This window comes from Lontra canadensis, unplaced genomic scaffold (assembly GCF_010015895.1).
Source record: "Lontra canadensis isolate GAN:19392208 unplaced genomic scaffold, GSC_riverotter_1.0 scaffold239, whole genome shotgun sequence".
Classification (NCBI taxonomy): Eukaryota; Metazoa; Chordata; class Mammalia; order Carnivora; family Mustelidae; genus Lontra; species Lontra canadensis.
Genome location: NW_022631233.1, coordinates 320772 through 346941, shown reverse-complemented (window position 1 = coordinate 346941; position 26170 = coordinate 320772). Strand labels below are relative to the sequence as shown.

Genomic DNA, 26170 nt, shown 5'->3' with positions numbered 1-26170 from the left:
CCTAAACCTATAGTTTAAATCTGAAGACTGCCACCTTCTAAAGCTAAGGCTGATAGTTTATGACAGACTGCATACCAAACCACACAAGAAAAAGGAAGCTATTTGACAAATACTGATCAGGTACATTCAAACTGTTGAAGCTATAGCACTTAACAAAACAAACTATTTACATTTTATTAGAGAGACAATGTTGGATGTTATTAAGTCCTATAGAGGAAAACAGAACAAAGGGAAGGAGACTTGGGGATAGGAGTAAGAGAGGGGTTGCTATTTTATTTTATTAAGAGTAGTCAGGAAGGTCTGAGAAGGAGACATTTGATCAAGGAACCTGAAAAAGTGAGCAAGTGAGTCATGTGAATTTCAAAAAGGAAAAACATTCCAGGCAGTATTCCGGAGCAGGATCAGTAATTCCGAGGCATTAGTGTGCCTAGTCAAGGGAAAAAAAGTCACCATGGATGGATAGAGCAGGGGATACAATGATAGAAAAGAAGGTCAGTGAGATAACAAGATGCCAGATCATTCAGTGCTTCATTCAGCTATTATAAGGACTGTGGCATTAACCAAGTGAGACAGGAAGTGACTGGAGGGTTGTGAGTAGAGGATGACATGATCAACACACTTTAGCTATTGTGTTGAGAATAGTCTGAAAGAAGGGGGAGCAATGGGAGCAGGGAGGACAGTTAGGAGGCTACTGTAATGATGTAGGCAGGAGATGATGCTGGCTTAGACCAAGAGGGTAGTAGTGTACGTAGTCAGATTGCGGACTTATCTTGAGGGAGAGTCAGCAGGACTGATGGAGAGCATGTAGGGCATGAAAGAGTAAGAGGAGTCTAGGGGAATCCCAACATTTCTAGCCTGGGCAATCAGAGAGATTCGAGTTGCTAATTTTTGGAACGGGGAAAACGGCAACAAGATTTTGAGGGCGTAGATTAGAAATTTGGTTTTGTGCTTGTTCAATATGAGATGCCAATTTGACTTTCAAGTGGAGATGCCCAGGAGGGAGTTAAGTATTTGAGCGTGGCATTCCCAGGAGAGGTTTCGGTAGTGACACAAATTTGTAAGTTGTTACAATACAGGTAGTATTTAAAGTCTGAAGAGTAGATGAGAAGAGAATAGGTCTGCGGAGTGAACCCAGAGGCATTCCAAGCAGCATCTTCGAGGAAGACTGAGAAGGAAAGCCCTGACGGCAGGAGGAGAGCCAATGAAAAGTGATGACCTAGTGGAGAAGATTAATTTTTTCTTAAAGATTTTATTTATTTCTTATTTGAGAGAGCGTGGGAGAGGGAGATGGAAAGGAAGAGGCACTAGCAGACTCCCTGCTGAGCATGGAGCCCAGTGTGGGGCTTGATCTCATGACGCTGATCATGATCATGACCTGAGCCGAAACCAAGAGTTGGAAGGTCAACTGCTCCATAGACTGCACCACCCAGGTGCCCTGGGAAGGTTATTAATATTATTATCTTTTTTAAAAAGGAAAAAATAATCACTGGTGTCAAATGCTGCTGATAGGCCAAGTAAAATGAGGACCGAGAAATGTGACCATAGGGTTTAGACACGGAGGTCACTGAGAACCCCAACCAGAGTTCTAGGTGAAGTGGTGAGAAGAAAACCAGCCAGGAGCATTTCAAAAGAGAATGGAGGCAGTGAGCACACATCACTTCTCCTTTCTATAAAGGACAGCAGACAAACTGAAGCCGAAGGGATGTGGTGGGGGTTAAGAAAGGGTTTGTAAACAATGGAATCTGCTCTCAAGTTTAAATTGCTCTTTTGAGGTCGATTATGCATTCACTTACTTTTTACAGATACAGTCACTCTGGAGTATCTGAATTTAACACAGTTTTGAAGGACAAAAATCATTCTAATATAGCCAAGGTTCACTTTAATTAGGACTAAGAAGAGCAATTTTTACTTGATGACAGAAACAGCAAATCAAAGTTTAAATAAGTTAAACCCTGATAAAATCAGTTTGAGTACAGTTACACTGGACCCATGATAACTTCAAAAATATGTATCTATTAATAAAGCCAAATTTACCTTGGTGTTATCAAATGCTAACAGGAGTGTTCTACCATTTGTTAAAAAGATCTCTACAGCGTTGTCTCTCAACTGCCACCAACGCTTGTGGACTTCTTTAATTTCTTCATATGTCCAGGAGAAGGACGCTGGTTCCAATTCTCCCTGAAGGCTCTAAGACAAAAGAAATAAATGAAAGTGTTTGCTTCATAGGAAATATAACTCTTTTTTTTTTTTTTAAGATTTTATTTATTTATTTGACAGAGAGATCACAAGTAGACAGGGAGGCAGGCAGAGAGAGAGGAGGGAGCAGGCTCCCTGCTGAGCAGAGAGCCTGATGCGGGACTTGATCCCAGGGCCCTGAGATCATGACCCCAGCCTAAGGCAGCGGCTTAACCCACTGAGCCACCCAGGCGCCCGAAAATATAAATAATCATTTTAATCTTAGATTTTTTAAAACATCAAAATGAAATAAGACATCTTCCTTTTGTGGCAATATGGCAGATAAGATTCCCTGACCTGCCCCACCCCCTTACTACAAAACACTTCAAAATGCTGGATGAAATTTAAAGGAATTTAAAAAAAGACTTTATTTGTATTTTTTAAGAGACTTTATTTTTTATAGCAGTTTTAGGTTTGCAGGAAACCGAGCAAATAGCGTAGAAAGTTCCCATGTATTCCCTGCCTGCACTCATAATTGCCCTATGATTAACGTCTCCCATCAGTGTGAGTAGTGTGGTGCCTTTGTAATAATTGTTGAGCCACCACTGAATACATTATTCTTGACTAAAGGCCATAATTTACACTAGGGTTCACTCTTGGCGTGACGCAGTTGTCGGTTTTGACTAATGTCTCCAGGGAAACGTGTCCACCACCACCGCCTCCCACAGAATTCCCTCGTGCTCCACCTCCTCCTTCCCTCCTGCCCTGAGGACCCCTGATCTTTTTACTATCGCCATGGTTTTCCCTTCCCAGAATGTCATATGGTTAGACTCATACAATATGTAGCCATTCTAGACTGACTGAGTTTAAAGCTGAGCTGGCAAGAAATTAAGGGGAAAATGAACCCCAGGAAGCAAAAATAACAAGAAATGTGAAAAGCATGCTGGGGTCACAGACTAAGTGATCAGATCGACAACCACTGGAAGAAAGAAGATGAGGCACTGGGTTCTCTGGATCAGAGTATCGGATGAAATTACTTCAGAAAGGGACATGTTCCTGTTGTAGATAAACACATGAGCCCACCGATAGAGAAAGAAGCAGTAGCTTATCTCTCTTGGCCTGGGGTCGGGTTGGAGAGTGGACAACAAGTTCTCCCTGAGAACTCGAAACTGTGGGCCTGCCCTCACATGGATTGGGTTAAAATTGACCTATCTGCATGCCTGGGAGCTCGCCAGCTCTGACGCACAGTTCACATGCCTCTGCATCTCCCAGGAAAGGCAAAGCAGCCTCTGCCAATCAGCCCCACCGACTGTAAGCTCACAGATCGTCGCCCACCAGATGGCTATGTTCCTCTCCTATGTGGTCAGCAGAAGGAAGGAAGAGATACAGTGACCACCAGAAGGCTGGATCTTCCTGACAGCATTAATCCCAGCCTCCCTCAACAAATCCCCACATTCTTTTCTTTCTTTCTTTTTTCTTTTTCTTTTATTTTTTTTTAAGATTTTATTTATTTGTCAGAGAGAGAGAGCACAAGCAAGAGGAGCAGCAGGCAGAGGGAGAAGCAGGCTCCCCGCTGAGCAAAGAGTCTCCCTCGGGCTTCATCCCCGGACCCTGGGATCATGACCTGAGCCACTCAGGCATCCCAAATCCCCACATTCTAGAATGAAGGATTAGGGGCCATGATCCTATACTTCTTACCACCACTGGGCCCTTGCCAAAGTACAAGATCAAGAAAACTTTTAAAAACATATCTAAGTCTGTAAACTGCAACTGAATACATGAATTACATTACTCAATGCTTTCAATAGAAAAATCATGATAAAAGCTTCTACTAAAGTTTTAAACTAGTTAGAATTTACCTCATCAAGTTAACCTGCATCCTATTTTGGTTTTTCATCAGTCTTCCCTTTTGGAAAACTGCATTTACTTCTCCTTTGTGTTGGAACAGGAGCTCAGTGCAAAACTTAGAACTCAATCACATGACTATCTTACCCCAGGCTCTTCATCCTTCTAAAACCTTATTCGAAATTTTAAAAATTTGACTTGTCCTGTTCCATGTGTATTACGGTATTGTACTGGGTTCCAACTGGATTTTAGAAGTAGGGGTTGGAAATATATTACAAATAAAATTAAACATTTTAATGAAAATCTAATACTCTCATACATAAAACTGAATTCCTTCTTGTTGAGCTTTAACTTTCATTCATTCCTGCAACTCAGCAGATGTTAATTAAGTATCTAGGAGCAAGGTGCTCTGCTAAGTGTTCTGCATGCAATACATCTGTGTAAGATGGAAAGTGTATAAACATTCAAAATGCAAGACAGCAAATGTCATATGTAAAGTGGGAACAAATGCTAAAGAATGGAGGAGAGAAGGCTCTTTCACTCTTAAAAAAAAAAAAATTATTTTAAGGAGAGTTTTAAAGGGGGGAAAATGGCATCTTTTGGATCCAGAAAAATGTTTGCTTATATATACTATTAAATTTCTTGGTTGCTAAAAAGGAGACATCTTGAAAAATAATTAACCCATACTTCTACTATCTGGGATAAATACTGTAGCAACTGCTAGATAAATCCCACACGAAAGAATGCCTACTCAACTTGGGGGGCTATATTAAATATTTTCATATGTTTTTTTCATATTGTTTTACAACAAAATTTTATGTTTTAGCTCATTTTTTTAAAATCACCTATGTATTCACTATTAAACCACATGCAATCTTATTTAGTATATCCTTAGCAATTCTTGGTTTTAGAACTTTTCTGAAACAAAAAGCCTTATTTCTCTTATTACCGGGATCTCAAAACAATATTTTAATGGCACACAAGCTAATTCATAAGGACAAAAAGTCTTGCAATACAAAAAAATGTGAATTAAGAGTCATTTTTGTTATTTTCTCACTAACAGCAGTACTTCCAGCAGAATAAAAATTATGGTACTAAGGCATGTGAATATCAGAATTACTTAAGTTATTCAATTATACAACACTTTCCTTTCTTTGTGAAGGTAAGTGTACTTGACAGTGAACTGGGACTGGTAAGAAGTAGTTATTTGTTGCTACTGAGGATAGTGATAAAAAGAATAAATATAAATAAATTAACATAACAAGCATTTTTCTTTCCTTTTTAAAAAAATTTTTTACTTTTCAAGTTTTTATTTTAATTCTAGTTAGTTAACATACGGTGTTGTATAGTTCTAGGGGTACAATATAATGACTCAGTACTTCCCTACATCACCTGGTGCTCACCACAAGTGCTCTCGTCAATCCCCTTCACCTGGTTCACCCATCCCCTACCCACCTGCCCTCTGGTAGCCATCAGTTTGTTCTCTATAATTAAGAGTCTGTTTCTTGCTTTCTCTCTCTCTCTCTCACTTTTTCCCCCTTTGCTTGCTCGTTTTAACAGCAGCGCTTTGGAATTTGACTCATAATACTAACTGCTATGAGATCAGACTGTAAGCCAGACGAGATGGTATGGTCTTCTTCTTAAAAATATCTTTAAAAGAAAAAGTTTGGGAATTAAGACCAATCTATACATAGAGTGACAATACATGAAGTCTTATAGTTCTACCTACTCTCTTGTTATCCCAAAGTTATACATTTTGGGAATTTGTCTAGATTTATGTAAGTGCAAACTTAAGCCTCTACTCACCGAACTTTCAACTGTATCAGAAGCATTATCTTCCACAAAGTACATCCCACATTTACCTATAGAAAGCATTCGGACATGAGTTTAAGAACGTACGTGTACTATTACCGTATGTGATTACAAATATGACCTCTGGAGTCATTGGCCTGAATTTAAATCCCAGCACACAGAAACTGTTCCTTTCACCCAATAACATTTTTTAATAGTATCCATGAGATCTTGGGTAAGTTGCTTCTTTTTGTCTTAAAAAAAGGGGTGGAGGGAGGACTTTATTTCACAGGGTTACTGTGGGAATTAAATTAGAATATATGTAAAACACTTATTACTAGTATCTGGCACTCAGTGCTAAAAAAAAAAGGTGGCCATTTATTATTACCAGTACTCTTTTTATATTACTAGCATATTAATTTGCTTTATTTTCTCACATATTAGCTTAAGTCAACTTGTAAACAAATTTTCTAGCAAAAGAGGAATCCTTCATTATTTTTATTTAAACACTCAACAGAGCAGAGGAGACCTTAAAAGATAGCCCCCAAGTTCTGCTTTATAGGTTGGCTGTGTTAACACATGTCACTACACCATATATCCAACAGGTAGGAATTTCTCTGGGGCTCAGCACTGTATGCTGGTCACCCCTGAGCACTGAGCACTGCTGGCTCAGAGAAGGGCACTATCTCCATCCTCACGACCATGGGGCTCAGTCCAGACAAGCTTGAAGCTTGCCTCTGGAGCCCTGGAGGCTGTAGCTTTAGCGTATAGCAGCGACTCTCAAATTTGAGGGTGCATCTGAATTGCTGGAGGGCTCACAGAAATGCACACTTCTGGGCTCTGCCCCACAGAGTTTCAGCCTCAAGAGGTCTACGCTGGAGCCCAAGAATGTATATTTCTATGTAGTTCCCATGTGATGCTGATGTTCTGGATTTGGGGGCCATGCTTCAAGAACTGGCCTACAGCATACATACTGGTTCCTTAAGGGAAGACAGACCAAGTGGTGCAAACTTATTCCTTCATATCTTAAGGAAAAAATGTCTGACCAAATGTAATTATATAGATATCCATGGATGGACAACCTTGGCCTTTCTCTCAGAAGCACAACAGGGAATATAAATTATCAACTGTCTCAAGGTGGATATATTTCTTAGTATTCCAATAATTCTTCACTTTAAAAATAAAAAATGGATATAGGTAAAAGGAATGATTAAATATAAAGATGTATACTTATGAGGAAAGTCAACTTTATGAAAATTAAAATGCTATTCATGTGCTTTTTAGAAAATAAGATTGTCATTTCTTCACATTTGTGGGTCATAAGCACTATATATAATGTTAAGGCAAAATCACCTATGTGCTGTTAGAGAAAGTTTATCTGATTTAATGGTATTACAACAAACAATGCTTCATATTGTCTAAGAATAAAGACAGGGTAAGTTTGTGTAAAAGTCTTCAAAGCATGACTTACCTAATAACAATTCACCAGCCGTCTCTCTAGATGGTGCAACGCTGATACATCTTCGATTCACTCTGTCAAAATATATTTAAAATCCCTATGATTAAGTGTTTTGACCAATTTCAGCGAGTAGAGTATAAGCTATCTCTATATAGTAAAAGATTTTAGCATAGCAGACTAGAGTTTCAAAAGTATGAGAAGTCTTGTCTAAACTCACATGAAAATATTATCTCAAACTCCAATGATCTAGTAGAGGAGAAGATAAAAACTTTTAGAGAAGGCTCCTAAGTCCTATGCCATGTATATAGAATATAGGCATTCAATTTTTAAAAAGAAACTTCAGTATTTTATGTTTTCTAGTAATTAAACAAACATTGGATCATGCCTCTGGTATTTTCAAAGACATTAAAAAATCTTTGTATTCTAGGAAAAACAGGGGATTTAGACTCAGAAAAGACCTACTCTTTTGTCAAGTCACTCACCTCCTTCAAGTCCGAGTTCTTTATCTATTAAATGGGCTCAATAATAACTGCCACCACCATAACAAATACTATCAATAGCGAACATATACGGACCCATTTGACAAGCAACAATACGCTGATACTTTAGGTATTATTATCTTTCTTGTGTCACAGATACAGACACTGACACAGAGAGGCTAAGTAGCTTGCCCAAGACCGGATAGTTAGTAAGACAGGGAACTAAAATTTGAACCTTTAGTCACTTGGGGTCATGACCAGCGTGCTATCTGTTTCACAGACAACTACAAAGATAGACACATGCCGAGAAGGGACAGAGCGTGACGCCTGAACGTCAATGGATCCTCGCTATCGAAAATGTCTTTTCCTTCTGGATTTTGGTCATCCAACTTTGTCTTCTCTTGAGCTATGCACAGGACCTTTCCTAAAACCACAGCATTTTCTGGAATAAAGTATTACCTAAACACTACAATAAACTATTAAACTCTTTAACTCATTCAACAAAAGAAAGGACATCTCACGGATTCATACTTACCTTATAGACTCACTTGCAGCTTTGTCTTTTACAGTCGAAGAGAAAGAAGAATGAGTTTTATCTTCAAACAGGAAAGAGAGTGGTGGTTTGACCACATCTGTTGAGGAAAAAAATAAGTATTGTCTTTATGTAATGATCATAGTTATGTGCTACATTTGTACGTTCCATCAAGAAGTCATTTTTACCTTCCGATTTTTGTCTGTCCAGAAGGAGATACTTATTTGGAATGGTTAAGTAACACCTCTGTAAACGTCTCCTCTCTCGATTAGGCCCTTCTGTAGGATCCAATTGCCAGGAAGTTGGATAGTAAAGGGGGTCATACCAGGCTGCTCTGCAAGTGAAAATAAAATAAAGTTTTAAGGAGCAATCTATAGTACTTACAGCTTTAGATAAAATCATTATGGAACTTGAATAAGGAAATCAAAATTGATCTATTCAATTAAAAAAAAAAACCCAACTGCTTATGTAATTAGACTAGGGAATGCATACACATAGTACAACAGAGTAAGATAAAAAATAAGTGTCCTTCTTCTCCTAAACCCCAGTCTTCTGGTTCCCTGCCTGGAGGCATGCTCTACCACCAGTTTCTTGTACCTGCTAAATTTTTAAAAAGATATATCACAACTATTCTGAATGCTTTAGCAACATTGTATGCTCTAGCAATACATTGGTTGGACTTAATACAGACTGATAAGGAAAAAAAATTCATTTTCCAAGTTAAGTTTCTATATTTCTCATCTTGCCTACTATTTAATATAATAAATAAAATTAGTTCATTTTTGTAGTATAAGCCACATTTCTTAAAATGCTGAAAAATAAGTTCATATTTTATTTAAAAAAAAAAAGATTTTATTTATTTGAGAGAGAAAGAGAACAAGCAGGGGAAGGGAGAAGTAGAAGCAGACTCCCCGCTGAGCAGGGAGCCTGACATGGGGCTCAATCCCAGGACCATGAGATCATGACCTGAGCCAAAGGCAGGCGCTTAACTGACTGAGCCACCGAGGTTCCCCCAAAATAAGTTTATATTTAAATGAAAGAAAATGGTATAACTACATTGAATATATTTTTAGAAATAGATAAGAGAAAAGAAAAATCACCCTGAATCCTACTATTCTAAACATACCAATTACTGGTAGAGATTATTTTCTTTCCTTTTTTAAAACCATAGTTAGAATTATTATGTATATACATTTCTATATCCTTTGTTCTTTCACTGGACATATTTTAATCTTTATTATCATCACTGAAAAGGGCTGACTAATGTACTGGGTGGGCGTATTATAATGAATTTAACTCTACTACCATTACTATATATTTAAGTTGTTTTTAGTTCATTCACTAGTATAAATAAAACAGAGATGAAAACCTTTACGCTTATTGCCTTTCTATATTTGGAATATTTTCCCTAGGAGAGAATTACTAAAATAGGATAACTGGAGCTAGAAATAAAATGTTTACAGGATTCCTGACATATGCTGTCAGAGTGTACAATGCCACTGAACCTCCAACCATGGACTAGGTTACATTTCTTCCTGTCGTGGGTATGTGAAACATAAAAGGTATTTAAAAGTTTTAACAAATTAAATTAGACTCTAGCCATATTGAATATTTTCCTATCTGTTTATTAATTTATTTGTCTTACGTGGAAGAGTGTATTCACATCTTTTGCTCAAATTCTTGGGATCTTACATTTTACTTTTAAGTTGGCACACGTTTAAAACTATAAAAATATTAACTTTTTGATATAGTTGGTGAAAATAAATTTTCATGTTTTGTTGTTATAGTTGTTAAATACACTGGAAAAAATTAAAGCTCAAATCCATTTATTTCTTCTTGATAGTTTTTTCTACGGTGTTTGAGCTTAGAGAGTTAATCATCTATCGCAGAGTTGGTAAACACCCTGTTTTCTTCTACTTTATAAACTTTTTATGAGTTTATTCTTTTTTTCACCTGGGATTTCCTTTAGAGTCTAATGTTTTGTGCATTTTAGCACCCCCAAGTCATGCTAATTAGTTAACCAAATTTAGAGATTAATACCTTAATTTTCCCCTTTTCATTATCTGTGATGCATCTTTTAAATTTTATATTAAAGTCTTATCTAGAAAAAGATCTATTTCTCAACTATCCTGTTTTAGTGATTTCTCTATTCTTCTGCAAAGATTATATTTTAAAATTAAAGCCAATATATAAGATTTTATTATTTGGAAGAGCTAATAACGCCTCTTTTTCTCATAATTACCTCCTTTACCCCCAAGAGTTTAAACAAAGATTCTCATAGGATTATTGAAGATGAAATAAATCACAAGTGATTAAACAAAAAATATTTAAACTAATGAAATAATGTTATGATCTTTATGTCAAAATGAAAATAGCATTTCACATTAAAATATTCAATAGTAACGACGGACAACCTAAAATGTCCTCCCACTTTGCTTACCTATCATGTGTCAGCTGTTGAATAAGTTCCTGCCAGTGTCTGCTGGCACTCAGATCTACTTTATACATTCCTCTGATATGCTGGATCACCTTTTTCCTCTCAATTCCTTGGGAGAGAGACACTGCCTGGGTGATGTCTGCAGCGATTTTAGATATATCCTTTGATTTTGAGTCCAGACGCTGAAAGAGACTACGTAAATAAACGAGACAGCCCCATAAGTTAAGCCTAAGTGGACTGTTACACAGATACAAAAGCATGATACTGGAAAACTAAAAGTATGTGTGAAGTCAAATGAATTAAAAAAGGCATGACTTTCAGAATATATAAAAACCTACCTTTGTTGATTATTATTAACCGTTTTCTGCCAGGTGGCTTTATTTGTAGCTTCTTCAGTTTCATATTTCTTTTGTTCCTAAAAGATGTGGATAATAATATGTAGTATAAAATGTATTATTTATAATTTAACATTGGCGCCAAGGCAAACAAACTAATTTTAAAACCGAGCTAACAAAGGGAAAAAAATACTGTCTCCAAGACACCAGAATGTTAAAATACAATAACTACTTAAATAATGATATAATTCCCCTTTGTTTCTACACAATTTGGGGCACAGATGTGAGGGCAGAATAGTGAACAAGGGTGACAAACCTAAGGGGTTTGCACAGTCGCTTGCTTCAAGGCTGACGCTTCAACTTGCTTGTCACATAAAAATCTGTCCTTCACCGAAAGCTACTGATAAAGGATAAGGATGACAGTAACGAAGAAAATGCTCCTTACAATGAGCCTATTTATTCTCTCACAGTAAAAAAGCCATATTGGGTAAAAAAAAAAAAAAATCATCATTTCAAATTTATCATCCATGATATTCTATAATAAAAAAAATTCTTTCAATCCTCCTTTAACTACATTTGATGGGCTCTCCTAAGAAAACTATGTCTTATGAGTTCACTGACTCACCTCTTTGATTATTTTAATAAGCTCCACTTTTGTTGCTGCCCTGGGAGGGGTGCACTTCTGCCCACACAGTTTTAAAGCGTTCATAAGCAGCTCCGCTGTGTCTAGTTCTTCCTCAGTCAATTCATCTTGGTGATTATGTATCAACTCTGACAGATACAAAACTAACTTGGCTCCATGCTTTAAGAGAAAGAAACAATTTTTTTAGTCATATAAAGTTTTTTATTTCTCACATTTAAATTATTTAACAGTAATTAAGTTAAATCATATCACTAGATTTATTTGGAAGGATCTGGTTACAATAAAGCAGTAAAAGAGACATTTTGGGAACAATCAAAAAAATTGGGTTTTGCATTAGAAACACAGTGACATTAGGGTGTAAGCTAATTTTGTTAGGTAAAATAATCCTATGTTACATAAGATAATGTCTTTGGAAAAAGATTTCTACAATTTCCTTTAAAATACTTCAAAAAAGGAATGACGTCATTATGATAAAAGTATTAACAACTGTTAAATCTAGGTGATGGCTATATGGTACTCATTATACTATTCCCTGTTTCTCTTATTACATTTAAAAATTTTCATTGTAAGAGGTAAAATAAAAAAGAAAAAGGAAGGAAAGTAAGAGAGAAGGAAAAGAAAAGCAAGCAAGTAAGCTTTTGGGGAAAATTTTTTGGAGAAGATTTGCTAAAGGAATATAGGAAATAGGTGGGGATAAAGGAAAATAATTCTTAGTTCTTCTCATAGAAAAAAATGAACTGGAAGGGAAACTTTCCTTTAAATCTTCCAGGTAAGAGAATTATGCTTATTTAGTCTTTCTCCTTTGATTTCTGCTTGGTAGAATGAAGTTTGTGAAACATCCAGAACAAAACCCTTTCTTTGGATTAACCTGTAAGCAGTCTTTACTCCCTAGGGACAGCTAACAGTGGAAAACTCTAAAACCAGTGAGATGTCAGCACCAGAACCTGTGCACAATGTCCGGAGAAGGGCTGGGTTAGGCCAGTCTTATGAACTACCCTGTAACCAAAATCAGAATGTTACTTAAGGTAATGACAACTGTCTTTCATAGCAGAAACCTAAACCAAACTTTGATTCATGATTTTTTAAGTGGCCCTTCTTTGCTACAGATCTTACACCTAATTGTTATGTTGTACACTATGTATTCTTTAAACATTAAGTATGCCAGCAAGTGAAACATGCAGAGTTTTACTTTTTAAAAATCTGCACTGATACAAATACCACTGCGTTTGGCTTTATGACATTTTAAACTGTGAATAGTATTAAATGTCAACAAATGAATTTGGAAGCTCTTACATTTTGGATGATATTTAAATTAACACATGGAATCACATCATGTCACTTCCCAAAAGCATAAGATGAACATATGCAATGATGAAAATAGCAAAGCTCATTTTAATGCAACATTTTAAATTAGTCAGGAGACAGCTGCTTCCTGACCAAAAGAGAAAAATGAACAGACACTCTGCGAGGAAAAGGCCTGAAGAGTTGGCAAATAAAGAGAAACAGTAAATGACTAGACTATGTTCTCATGTGTGTCTTAAAGGTAATGCTCTTGATATAATCTAAAAATAGTTTAGTATTCAGTGACATTCCAAAAATCATCTTGAAAAGCTATCAAAAATATTTTTATTCATCCCGAATATCCAAAAGAACACATGGTTTTCTTAGACACTGAAGTTGTTTCTAGAATCTCATCTCAACATCTGATCAATACTTTATTGACTGTAGTTCCTGGGACTAGAAAAGGTGTGATTAGGATGAATGCAAAAAAGGGAAATGCCTTGTTTTCAGCCCTCAAAAAACTGATTTAAGGAACCAAATCTATTACATACAAATCCTTAGGAGATAATAAATGCTAACCTGTATGAAAATAACATTTTCAGGGATGTGTCTAAGAAGGAAGAGCTCTGAATGGACTAAGAAAGACAGATTTTGAAGGTGGGGAAAGGGAGCTGGGCATATGGATGAAATGACAGAACGGGTGTACAGACAGACAAGGAGAGGACGGAAGGCACTTCAGCAGAGGGGAAAGCATGAGCAGAGCGGCAGGTCCGTAAGAACGCACGGGATGTGACGAGGTTGCACGAGACGAAGACGAGGTGACATTGAAAAGAGGAGTTCCAGACTGAGGGATTAATCAGACTCAAGTCATGACAGCAGAAGAGAGGTGCTGGGCTTTAAAAATCAAGCAGATTACAAACAGAATACAGGTTGTAAAAAGGCAGCTTTAAAAAGGCACAAGAACATCTCTAGATCCTGCTATGGAATGATCTCTAGGATGTACCGTTAGTTGAAGAAAGTAAAGTGCAGAAGAATGTGTACTGCTCTCTTTGTGCTGAGAAGGGGGTGGATAATACACACGTGTGTATGTGCACATACATGTATGTGTGTGTGCACAGATTTACTTATATCTCTCAAAGAAAAAGTAATAATAAAAAAGACGGTGACCTACAGGGAAAAAGATGGAATGAAGGGAGGGAAAGAGATTAAGAGCTAGAACCTCTCTGAATGAGCCATGTTTCACAGTTTTGATTCTGGAACCATGGTGACATTTCACATAATTAAAAACAAAGTTGGGGCACCTGGGTGGCTCAGTCAGTTCGGCAGCTGCCTTCAGCTCGGGTTATGATCCCAGGGTCCTGGGATCGAGCCCCGCATCGGGCTCCCTGCTGAATGGAGAGCCTGCTTCTTCCTCTCCCTCTGCCTGCTGCTCTGCCTACTTGTACTCTCCCTCTCTCTGTCAAATAAATAAATAAATAAACAAACAAATCTTAAAAAAAAAAAAACAAAAAACAAAGTTGAACAAATAAAAACCCAATGGAGGGCGCCTGGGTGGCTCAGTGGGTTAAGCCTCTGCCTTCAGCTTAGGTCGGGATCCCAGGGTCCCGGGATCAAATGCCGCATCGGGCTCTCTGCTCAGCAGGGAGCCTGCTTCCCCGTCATCTCTCTGCCTGCCTCTCTGCCTACTTGTGATCTATCAAATAAATAAATAAAATCTTAAAAAAAAAACCAAAACAACCCAAAGGAATCCCTAGAAATAGAAAACAAATGGCAAAAAAAAAAAAAGAAGAAGAACATGACTAGTTAGTTGAAGTTGGTGGCACAACTAAATACAGAAAATTATATGAAGTATTTTTACAGTATTTTCATAGTGTACTCATAACGGTATCCTAAGAACAAAAGAATTATGAGGAAGCCTTAATCTGTCCACTGGGTTTGTTATTAGTGATAATGTTGGTCATCCTATTTTGAAAATGTTCTATGTATACACAGAGAGAGAGAGCGAGCACACATACAAATAAATATACTAATGACATCAGGAATCAAGGCTATCAACATTAATAAAAGGAAATATAAATATAAAATCCAAGGAAATGTGGAAATATCAACATGAACTCATGATTCATTTTTCTTTCTTAAAAGATTCATATTCCTTAGCTTTTCCACCAGAAACACGAGAAGAAATAACAACCAAGTAGAAATGACTGTTTCTAGTCCTTAAATTTATAATTTCTAAATACCATTATCTCATGAAAAGGAAACAGGGTCTTCTTGGGGGAAAAGTCTGGTTCCAGATCCAGGAAGGAATGTGCAGGATAAACCTGGGACATTCTTCCGTTTCAGAAAGCAAAGCAGTTAATCATATTAGCTTGTTTAAAATTGGAAAGGCTGTGTTAAAGGCATGTAACAATCTGAGTCTACAGAGGTGCCAACGCGACTATCAAACGGAATAATAACCACAAAGATTTGAAACTGCTTTTGTAAAAAATACCTGAATTCATAATGATACCTCAAAAATAAAAATGAATACAAAAATTGGAGGCTGCTAGGGCACCAACTCATTATTCTAATAAACAGGGAAAAGAAACAAGAGTTGCCTTTCTTACACAGACTATGCTTCAGGGTCATCAGATAGTGGATGAGGGAACAGTCTTCCTCCACAAGACTCCGAGCTAATAGATGCTGGCGGAATGAGAAACTCTGAGAAATCACTGTTTAGCAATTCCTATTTGAAAAAAGTGGATCTTGGCAACTATTATCAGTGGTGGCTAAAACTATTAGGTTAAAGATTGAGGGTGAACTTTATAATGAATGGATCAGGCTGATATCATCTCAAAAAGCAGGGCAATGAGACATTCTCTGTCTCCTGCTATGCTGTAATGGAAAATGCAAAGCACTCTTAATAAGACAGTCTTAAAACAAACAAACACAAAACCAAATGGGAAACCAGGAACTGGAATCTAGGAAGCCTTGAAACCTACAGCCTCAAGCATATGATCAGCTCAATCCAGAATATGGGAAATCCTATAGAACAAAAGACCCAGTTTCATCAAGAAACAGCTGACATTTAAAAAAATGGCTGGGGAGGGTACTTGCCAGGGATTAAAAAGATTTAGCATACATCAAACCAATGCCATGTGTGGGCCTTATTTGCATCCAGAATCAAGCAAACTATTAAAAAATTATAAGACTTAGGAAAGTTTACACACTGAGTATTAGATGACAATAAAGAACTGCCATCATTATTGAGCATGACAAATTTTGTGGAAGTCCTTGTCAGGCAGAGATGTGGACGGGTAAAGGATTTACAGGTAAAATGATCCGATACCTGACATTTATTTCAAAACACTGCAAAGAAAAGTTAAAGTTGGGTAATGGTCAGGTGGATCCTTGTTTGATTTCTCCCAACTTTTAGGTATCTTTGAAAGTCTCCATAATAAACTTTAAAAAACCAGGCACAGGGGCACCTGGGTGCTCAGTGGGTTGAACCTCTGCCTTGGCTCAGGCCCTGGTCTCAGGGTCCTGGGATGGAGCCCCGCATCGGGCTCTCTGCTTGGCGGGGAGCCTGCTTCCCCCTCTCTCTCTGCCTGCCTCTCTGCCTACTTGTGATCTGTCAGATAAATAAATAAAATCTTTAAAAAAACAAAAACAGAAACCAGGCACAATAATGTGGTTTTGAGGTAAAGAAGAGGTTATTGTAGTGATTTGAGCACAAGGGCGAAAGTCTGAACTACGGTGGGGCGGGTAGAAGACAGTTGAAGACACTAAATAAATGACTGGCTTTGGTGATGACATGATTTATGGGAGAGGAAAAAGTCAGCCATGGATCCCATTTGTACAGACACCACCGACAAAATGGAGTAACGGAGAGGAAAGCTGGTGTGGGGAAAAGACTATCGGCACCAGGCTGGGTTTTAGTAGAGGCAACTCTGCTGAGATTTATAAAGGCAGGAAAGAACATCCCTCTAAATTGTCCACAGGAGACTGCGGGCTGGATGTGCTTCTGCCTTGGGAGAGGGAAGACAATGGCCTGGGGGCATCTGAGAGAATCTTAGTAGTAGAGAGAGCATCACTTCCAAACTATAGCCTTTGGTTCTTAAAATGATATATCTGAGGGACGCCTGGGTGGCTCAGTTGGTTAAGCAGCTGCCTTCGGCTCAGGTCATGATCCCAGCGTCCTGGGATTGAGTCCCGCATCGGGCTCCTTGCTCTGCAGGGAGCCTGCTTCTCCCTCTGCCTCTGCCTGCCATTCTGTCTGCCTGTGCTTGCTCTCTCTCCCTCTCTCTCTGATAAATAAATAAAATCTTAAAAAAAAAAATGATATATCTGAGTTGCCCGGGTATTAAAAGGGATGCCTGTCTGTACATATCATCTATTACTGTACTTACAGAGATACAATTTACATACAGGAAAGCATACAGATATTAAGTGTTCATTTCCGAGTTTCGACAACTGCACACATCCATTTTAGCAATACCCAAAATAGGATGTAGGACAGTTTTATTGCTCCAGAAAGTTTCTTAATTCCCCTTTCCAATCAATTCACATTCTCACTTCCCCCTTCCTCATGGACACAACTACTGTCTTGAATTCTACCACCATATCTTAATTCTGTCTGTTCTCAGACTTCATATGAATAGAATCACAGAATGTGTGCTCCTTTGTGTTTGGTTGTTCCTTTTGCTAACATAATGTCCTCGAACTTCGTCCATAATGGTAGTTACATCAATAGTCTGTTTCCTTTTATTGCTGTGTAATAGTCTATTATATAATCATATGTCACATATAATTGGCTTGTTGATTGACATTTGGTTTATTTCCAGTTTTTGGCTATTAGCAAAAAGGTTGACATTGATATTCTTGTACAAGTCCTTTTATGGACGTATGTTTAATTTCTCTTAGGTAAATACCTAAAAATGGAATTTTAGGGTCAGGTTACGTGTATGTTTAATTTTATAAGAAACTGCTAAACAACTCCTTAAACTGGTTGTACCATTTAAACTCTCCATCCATCACTCTTTAAGTGTGAGAATTTATAGACTCTGAAATTCTTTTAAGTATTTGAATGTTGATCATTCCAAATGATTAACACATTTTTAAAAATTTTAACTTACTATAAGCATTTAAAAAATATATCATATGTACTACTGTTTGACTACTCAATTTGGATGTCTTTTGGATAATACAATGCTTTTAAAAGAGAGGTGAGGGAAATTGGAAGGGGAGGTGAACCATGAGAGACTATGGACTCTGAAAAACAACCTGAGGGTTTTGAAGGGGTGGGGGTGGGAGGTTGGGGGAGCCAGGTGGTGGGTATTAAGGAGGGCACGGATTGCATGGAGCACTGGGTGTGGTGCAAAAACAATGAATTCTGTTATGCTGAAAAGAAATTAAAAAAAAAAAAAAGAAAACACTTGAAGATTTAGTAAAGAAAAAACTACAAAGGATCTTATAAGAGCTCAGATACAGAATTCTTTTTTTTTTTTTTAATGAATTTCTTTCTTTTTTTTTTTTTTTTAAAGATTTTATTTATTTATTTGACAGACAGAGATCACAAGCAGGCAGAGAGGCAGGCAGAGAGAGAGGAGGAAGCAGGCTCCCTGCTGAGCAGAGAGCCCGATGCGGGGCTCGATCCCAGGACCCTGAGATCATGACCTGAGCCGAAGGCAGCGGCTTAACCCACTGAGCCACCCAGGCGCCCCTAGAATTCTTAATCTCAGCCCCGGAAGAAGGAATGGGAAATAAACAAAGCGGTCAATTTGAATCTGGTATGAAGCTTCTGAAGAAAGACTTCAGTAGATTTTTGGTAAGAAAACTATGTAAAGGATGTTTGGCATGAAAATTATCTTCGGTTCTTGTTTGTTCAGTTTTATACTTCACCACTACTTTTTACTTATGAATTGTTGAGATACTTACTTGCAGGGATGGGCTAAGACAGTCTCGTAGTATTTCCTGATGATTTGGTTCACGAACTATTTCAAAAATTTGCTTTCTCTCTTGAGAAGAGTGCGCTGGTGACAAAATGTGAGCTAGGAGTCTGCCAAGCTGCATTCGGAAGGTTTCCTTACAAGACCATAGGATTTTAGGCCACTGCTGCTTGGAACCACCGGTTTTACTTGAACCCTTCAATCAGAACAGGAACAATTAGGATCTGACTCCTCAAGCAATAATACACTAACCTCTCTACACAGCCCTAGAGAAGATCACGGGACATGTTTTACTGTAGCTTGTTTTTTTAGTAGTAGAAATTAGAATGACATATACCTCCCTATGTACAGGTAGTTAAAAACAATAGACATACACTGACATTTACAGCAGCATTGTTCAAAAGAGCCAAGAGGCTGAAACAATCCAGATGTCCACTGATGGATGAGTGGATAAACAAAATGTAGTATATACATAGAACGGAATATTATTCAGCCTTTAAAAGGAATGAAGTTCTGATACATGCTTTAACATGGATGAACTTGAAAATATCACGTTAAATGAAATAAACCACATAAAAAAGGATAAATATTGTATGAAATATTGTACTGTAAAACTTATATGAGGTATCTAGAAAGTTAAATTCATAGAGACAGAAAGTACAATAGTAGTTCTCAGGGGCTGGGGGAGGGGCAGTATGAGGAATTATTATTTAATGGGTACAGAGCAATCTGGGAAAATGAAGCAGCTCTGGAGATGGAGAGTGGTAATGGTTGTACAACAATATGAATGTACTTAGTACCGCTGAATTATACCTTTAAGATGGTTAAAACAGTGAATTTTACCACACAAAAAAAGAGAGAGATGGGTTAGGAAGCGAAGGTCACTTGAATTACCTAGAACTTAAAATTTTAAACTTAAAAAAACAAAAAAAAGAACCATCAAAAAACAACAGTAGATTGATTTTACAATATAAAAGAGAAGGAATCATAATAAAGAATTACTGTTAAAATATGGAGTATAACAGTCACAAAATAAGAACAGCATATACACTGACCACCAATATTCTGTAATAGGTTACAAAATAAGCTGCTTCAACTGTGGTCCAGCTAAGGCTAACTCAATCTTGATCAGATCTCCTGTATCTCATTTAAAACTGGAATCAGTGCATTTTAGAATTTATTTTGAGTTTTGGAAATGACTCTCCAAATTACCGCCAGCCCTAAGGGCCCTATGTATATCATTTAGTTCTAAGTAAAACCTGCAGACACCAAAATCTAGTTTAGATTTAGAGATTGGCAGAATTGTGGTTCATGAGTTCTGCTAGAATGAAATTGATTTTTGTTGTCTACGAAGTGTACTAACTCATTTGCTCCCTAGGGTCAACTATATGTGACCCACAGATACCCAAGTGCACCAGTGATTAATGGAGTCTGATACTTTAAAATTTTGAAGGTATTAGATATGTTTAAGATGTGTATTAGATATGTTTAAGCCAAGATTAACCTTTATAATAATTCATAATAATAATAATTCAAGAGTAAGTAGACACATAAAACCCTAATCCTTTTGTGTGTATGAACATGTCCCATGCAACTCATTTACTTACAATAGATACTTTGAATCCTTCTATCAGATATGTGAGTATCTCCTTCTGAAATGGATTGAAAATGGAAGGCTGTTCATGATGAACATCTTCAGAAATTTCAGTCTGGGAAACTGAGATCTTGCTTTGAGTTGCATTCTCTGGAGTACTCAAAATGTCAATAATATCTGGATTAAACTCTTTGAATTAAAAGAAGAATAAACAATTAGTCACATCACTGATACCTAGCCATTACAAATGGTCATGAAGCTAGTAAAAATATTCTAGGTAATTACCAATTCAGTTGTCACAATATATAAATGTGTAACAAGTGTATTAGGTATAGAAGATAACAATATAATAAATTCACCCAAAACAATGTAGAAATGTATGCCATATAATTCTAAACTAAATATTTTATTAATGAAGATGAGTTAAATTGCAACATTATTAAAGTCATGAGGTTCTTGTACAAATCAAACCTAAAGACCACATGATATTTACATCAGGAGAATATGCAGGGGTGTTTTAGTGCATGTGCTATCCTATGATACCTGCATGTGATAAATGACTCAATTTCAGAGATTAGCCTGGGATCTGGTTGACTCAAATACAATCAGAAAAGTTAAAAATATGAGCCTTGTATTATGCATTTCTAGTGATTAACAATTACTGTCTTCTTTTTCCTATTTTCTTGGGGTTACTTAAACATTCTTGGGGGAATTCCATTTGGACTTACCTATAGTGCTTTTTTATTAAAAAAAAAAAAGTATTTATTTATTTGACACAGAGAGAGAGAACACAAGCAGGGGGAGCAGCAGACAGAGGGAGAGGGAAAAGCAAGCTTCCTGCTGAGCAAGAATCTGGGGCTTGATCCCAGGACCCTGAGCTCATGGCCTAAGCCAAAGGCAGATACTTAATTGACTGAGCCACCAGGTGCCCCTCTATAATGTTTTTGAGTATATTTCTTTGCATACCGTTTTAGTGGTTGCTCTAGGTATTATGTTTCATATATAAACATATAAGTCAGTAGCCCCTATAAAAATGCAAATTGAACCCACAATATGATATCCCTGTATATCAGAATGGCTAAAATTAAAAACAGTGACCATGCCAAGTACTGGTTAGGGATGTGAGGAAAGCTGCACCCCTCGTACGTTGCTGGTGGGAATATAAAATTAGACGGTCATTCTGGAAGTCTGAGTTTCTTAACAAGAACAATGCACACAACAACCCTTATTCCAGAAGAACGAAGCCTTATTTTCATACAAAGCCTACACATAAATGTTTCCAGCAGCTAGCTTCATTTGTAATAACTGAAAGCTGGAAAACAACTCAGATAGTCTTTCAACAGGTGAAGGACTAAACAAACTATGTTGCCTCCACACTGTGGGAAACCACTCAGCAAAAACAAAATAGCAACAAACTGCTGATACCCACAGAAACCAGGATGACTCTCCAGAGAATGACGCTGAGGGAAAAGAGCCAATCCTAAAAGGCTGCATACTGTATGATTCCGTTTAACAGAGCTCTTGAAACAATGAAAATAAAGAAATGGAGAACAGATTAGAGGTTGCCAGGGATAAAGGAAGGGGCAGAGTGGGGGGAGAGTGGGGGTGGCTATTAAAAGGCGACAGAGGGGCGCCTGGTCGGTGCAGCCAGTTGAGCATCTGATTCTCCTTTTCAGCTCAGGTCCTGATCTCAGGGTCATGAGATCAAGCCCTGCCTCGGGCTCCACACTCAGCAGGGAGCCTGCCTCAGATTTTTCTCTCCCTTTGCTCCTTCCTCCCCACCTCCCACTCTCTTTCTCTTTAATAATAAATCTTAAAAAAAAAAAAAAAAAGCAGCTTAAGGATCTCCTGTGTGATGAAATGCTCGGTTTGTTGACTATATCAATGTCTGTACTCTGGTCATGACCCCGGACTCTAATTTTGCACAACCCATTGGGGGAAACGGGGTAAAAGATATATGGGATTTCTCTGCAGTATTTCTTAACAACTGCATGTGAATCTACACTGATCTCAAAAAAAAGGTTAAAAAAAATGTACTGGGGATGCTGTACTGTTTTAAACTCGACGGTCACTCTAGGCCAGCATATAACACGTTAAGAATTGGATTTTTATTCAAGACTCCTGGTTCCAAACAAGAAATTCTTTAAAATTGTGTGGATGTTAGGAATGCACAATTAATGTTGCTTAAAATTTTGAAACCTAATTATTTCCTCTTAAATTGTTTTCCTTCTCGTTCCATATCTGAGCAAGCACCGATGCATCCTCTGGTTCCCACCTTGATAAATAATCCTGTTAACAGCTAAAATGGTGAGCCTCTGCAGCCTCTGCGCCAGCTCCGTCTCGCTCGCCTGGACCGGGTTCTCCTGGCTCAGTCTCCGCTGCATCATCACGTGCAGCTCGTCACTGGCCACTGAACGCATTTTCATCAGCAGAGAGTCGGTCTGAGCAAGGGGAAATTTTCGAGGACCTTCAAGTATATGAATTAAAAACATCAAATGCCAGAGTTAACAGGGATCAAGGAAATTATTTTTTCTTGCAAGCTTTTTGATTATTCGACCATGAAGCAAATCTTAATTAATACCGAGGTAATTTACACAAAGGGAAGAGCATGATTCAGAGAAAATGCTGTTTCTCCCTCTTTGATGAAGTGCAACAGTATCTGTGATTTCAAAGTCCAAACAAGGATGCTGAAGCTAGTGACACGGCTTGGGAAGACTGCCATCACTCGGCAAAACTGGAGTCTTCAGAAAAACTCAGAGGAATTAGAAGAATGTATGTAAGTAGTTCAGAATGTTCGGACACAATGTTTCCAAATACTGTTTCACTTCCTTGTATGCCAAAATAATCAACGGGTTTTGAAGGCACACTATGTTTCAGTAAGAACATGACTACTTCTGGATAATTACCATTGTTAAATTTTATAAAATAGTTTTGAGAAGTATATATAAGTGAGATTAGTAGAAATCAGTCCAGTGAAAGTGAAGAGATCAGAAAAGTGGGTAGAATTCCAGTGATTTGCTATTGAAATGATTTGGTACTTCTTTAGAATTCAGTCCTCTAAAAGCGTCTCCCGAGAAGTGTCTCCTCAGATTGAACAGTCAGAAGTGGCACCCCTGCACCATCACCACACCTGCTCCGCGGGGTTCCACACAGCTGGTGGATCTGAGATGCGGGGAGAATGAGTCTTGACTTATTGGGCTGAAGGAGAAGGGCATCGGAAGTTGACCATAGGAACCAAAATGACGTCTTGGTAGGTGAGGAATAATGGAACCCTTCATTGGAATTGAACCTTTGTTTTAAATTATGAAAACAAACATCAATTTCCATAGATAGCCTCTATACACATTACTCACATGACTAGATTATAGTAGGTTTTAATGACTCATCCTGTAAGATGTTTCAATATTTTAATAGCATTTTAGATTGTAGAGTATTTTAGGCAACCACTATTTCTTATCTGTTAATACATTTTGGTAGGTGGAGTTGTCTTTAAGACAAAAACAAAGTAAATAAAAAAAAATTCATATCCAGGGTATATTCAAGAATAAGATGGTCAGACTATGTTCTTACTTAGTTTAAGCAGATTCTTCCTCATGTCTACATCTCTGGCAGCTTTCACACTGTATAAGCAGTAGATAATCCTAATTCAGAGGCAGAGCACTATACCGAATAAGGAAATGTTAAATCTTCTTCACTACTGTGTACTTGAAAAAATGGAGGGGTGTGCAGTACTTTAGCACTCGTGTGTGAAGCTACACCAGCTGGGGTGGCTTCAAGTATATCTTCTAAGCCTCCATCCCCTTGTATGTTAAGATGTAGATTAGAAAGTAAGATAGAGCTCGCCTCACAGATATTTGTCACTGTCTGACATGACATTAAACGTATTTGTTTACAGGGCTATTGACCAATTTCTCCAGCAAATATAAGCTCCATGAAAGCAGATAAAACAATACCTGGTATGTGGTTGATGCTCAATAGATATTTGATGGTTGAATTAATGGATAAAGAGGGTTGTTCTATGGATTAAATAATAAACAAAGTAATGGATGGGGCACCTGGGCAGTCAGTCAATTGAGCATCCAACTCTTGGGTCATGATCTCAGCCTCGTGAGATCAAGCCCTGCATCAGGCTCTGTGCTAGTGGGGAGTCTGCTTGAGATTCACTCTCCCTCTGCCCCTCCCCTGACTCATGCACTCTCCCCTTCTCTAATAAAATCTTTTGAAAATATTAAATAAATAATGGATGTAAAACACAATGCCTCTCTATTACAAAGCATCAAAAATTGTTAATAGTTGGTATTATTACTGATGGTTGAAACACAAAGGAAATTCATTTTATGTGAATCATATTAGTAACACAACATACATTTTTATATTCATTTATGAGATTTGTATGTTTGTGTATCATTTAAATAATACCCTAATGCTTACATGTATCTTCATGCATTAAAGGGATGTTTAAAGTTTTTCATAGAGATAAGCAGACAAGTGAAAAAAAAAAAACCTATAAAAGAAGGTACATTACTATCCTGTTTATAACAGCAAAAAGAAACAAGTAAAAAAAAGCCTTTGTTTATTGGTAAAGATTAGGAAACAAGATCATGGCAAGTCAATATAATAGATTATTATGTAGTTATTAAAGATAAGGAATATTTTTATTATATGGGAAAATGTCTATAAATATATTGATGAGAAATAGAAATCAGTTTACAAACAGAGGGCAGGGTGTCATATCATTTAGGCAAAGTAACATCTTTCTCTTAGCTGTACCAAAAGAAGATGCAGAGGCCAAGGAATCTGAGCAGTTTCGTTAACTGGGGTCATAGGAACCATGGAGGCTACGAAGCAGGATAACGGCACACCAGAGTCAGGCTGTCAAGAGATGAACCTGGCAAGAAAGTAGTATCTAACTCCCCAAGAGTGCGAGAACTTAAAATCTGGATACAACAACCGCGCTGTTGAAGAAACGGGGCCCAAGCCGTGGGTGCTCTGGCATTTAGGTCTGAGATGTGTTGATGAGCAGAGCATGTGGTGTGCGGCAGGAACAGAAGCTGCGGCTGCCGGGCGTCCCCACAAGCTCTGCTGGAGGTGTAGGGGTGGGGGAGCAGTAGGGTTGGATGTGTCACTGTTCTCAGCAGTTTTCAATAAATTCTGAATGATCTATTTAGGAAGAAACCATCTTCCCTAAACATTCATCACTAATAAGAACAGATTGTTTTACATTATGGAAAGAATAGCTCATTATATCTAAATAATGGGAATGATGGAAATAGAAATCCTTCTTAGTAACTTTAGCATTATGAGCAAACAGACCTTAATGAGCTTTTATGACCACACTGCTCAGAAGCAGAGGCACTCCAGTATTTTTATCTTTTGTATCTACAGTGTACACAGCCAATATACTTTGACTAAGAATGAAGAAACAAAACACTGTCTTTCCCAAAAACTTGTGTAAAACAATGTGGAAAGAATTACAAAGCAATATATATAGTATTTTGTAAACTGGATTCAAAGAGACAGAATTTAAATAAGGGCCATATTGAAACCAGGAAGAACTGGTGGGAGAGGCCTGTGACAGATGTGTCCTAAAGACATGACAGAGCTGGAATGAACAGATGTGGTGTAGGACACGGAGGGAGGAATATGGGGGACAAGGGAGGAGCGTAGGTGCT

At 37.6% G+C, this 26170-nt stretch overlaps 1 protein-coding gene across 7 annotated transcripts in view; it reads right to left on the bottom strand.

Annotated features, from left to right (window-relative positions):
- LYST (lysosomal trafficking regulator) overlaps positions 1–26170 on the bottom strand; it is a 184830-nt gene that overhangs the window by 42960 nt on the left and 115700 nt on the right. For 6 of the 7 annotated variants that reach the window (XM_032849679.1, XM_032849678.1, XM_032849677.1 and 3 more), the window contains exons 29-40: positions 23629–23787; positions 22774–22965; positions 20512–20687; positions 18894–19100; positions 11679–11855; positions 11057–11133; positions 10722–10910; positions 8470–8615; positions 8285–8381; positions 7283–7344; positions 5827–5882; positions 2035–2187 (exon numbers count right to left, since the gene is read on the bottom strand). In XM_032849679.1, the coding sequence (XP_032705570.1) occupies positions 2035–2187; positions 5827–5882; positions 7283–7344; positions 8285–8381; positions 8470–8615; positions 10722–10910; positions 11057–11133; positions 11679–11855; positions 18894–19100; positions 20512–20687; positions 22774–22965; positions 23629–23787 (1691 nt within the window). The remainder of the gene's footprint in view (positions 1–2034; positions 2188–5826; positions 5883–7282; positions 7345–8284; positions 8382–8469; positions 8616–10721; positions 10911–11056; positions 11134–11678; positions 11856–18893; positions 19101–20511; positions 20688–22773; positions 22966–23628; positions 23788–26170) is intronic. The other variant, XM_032849682.1, reaches the window with a different exon arrangement.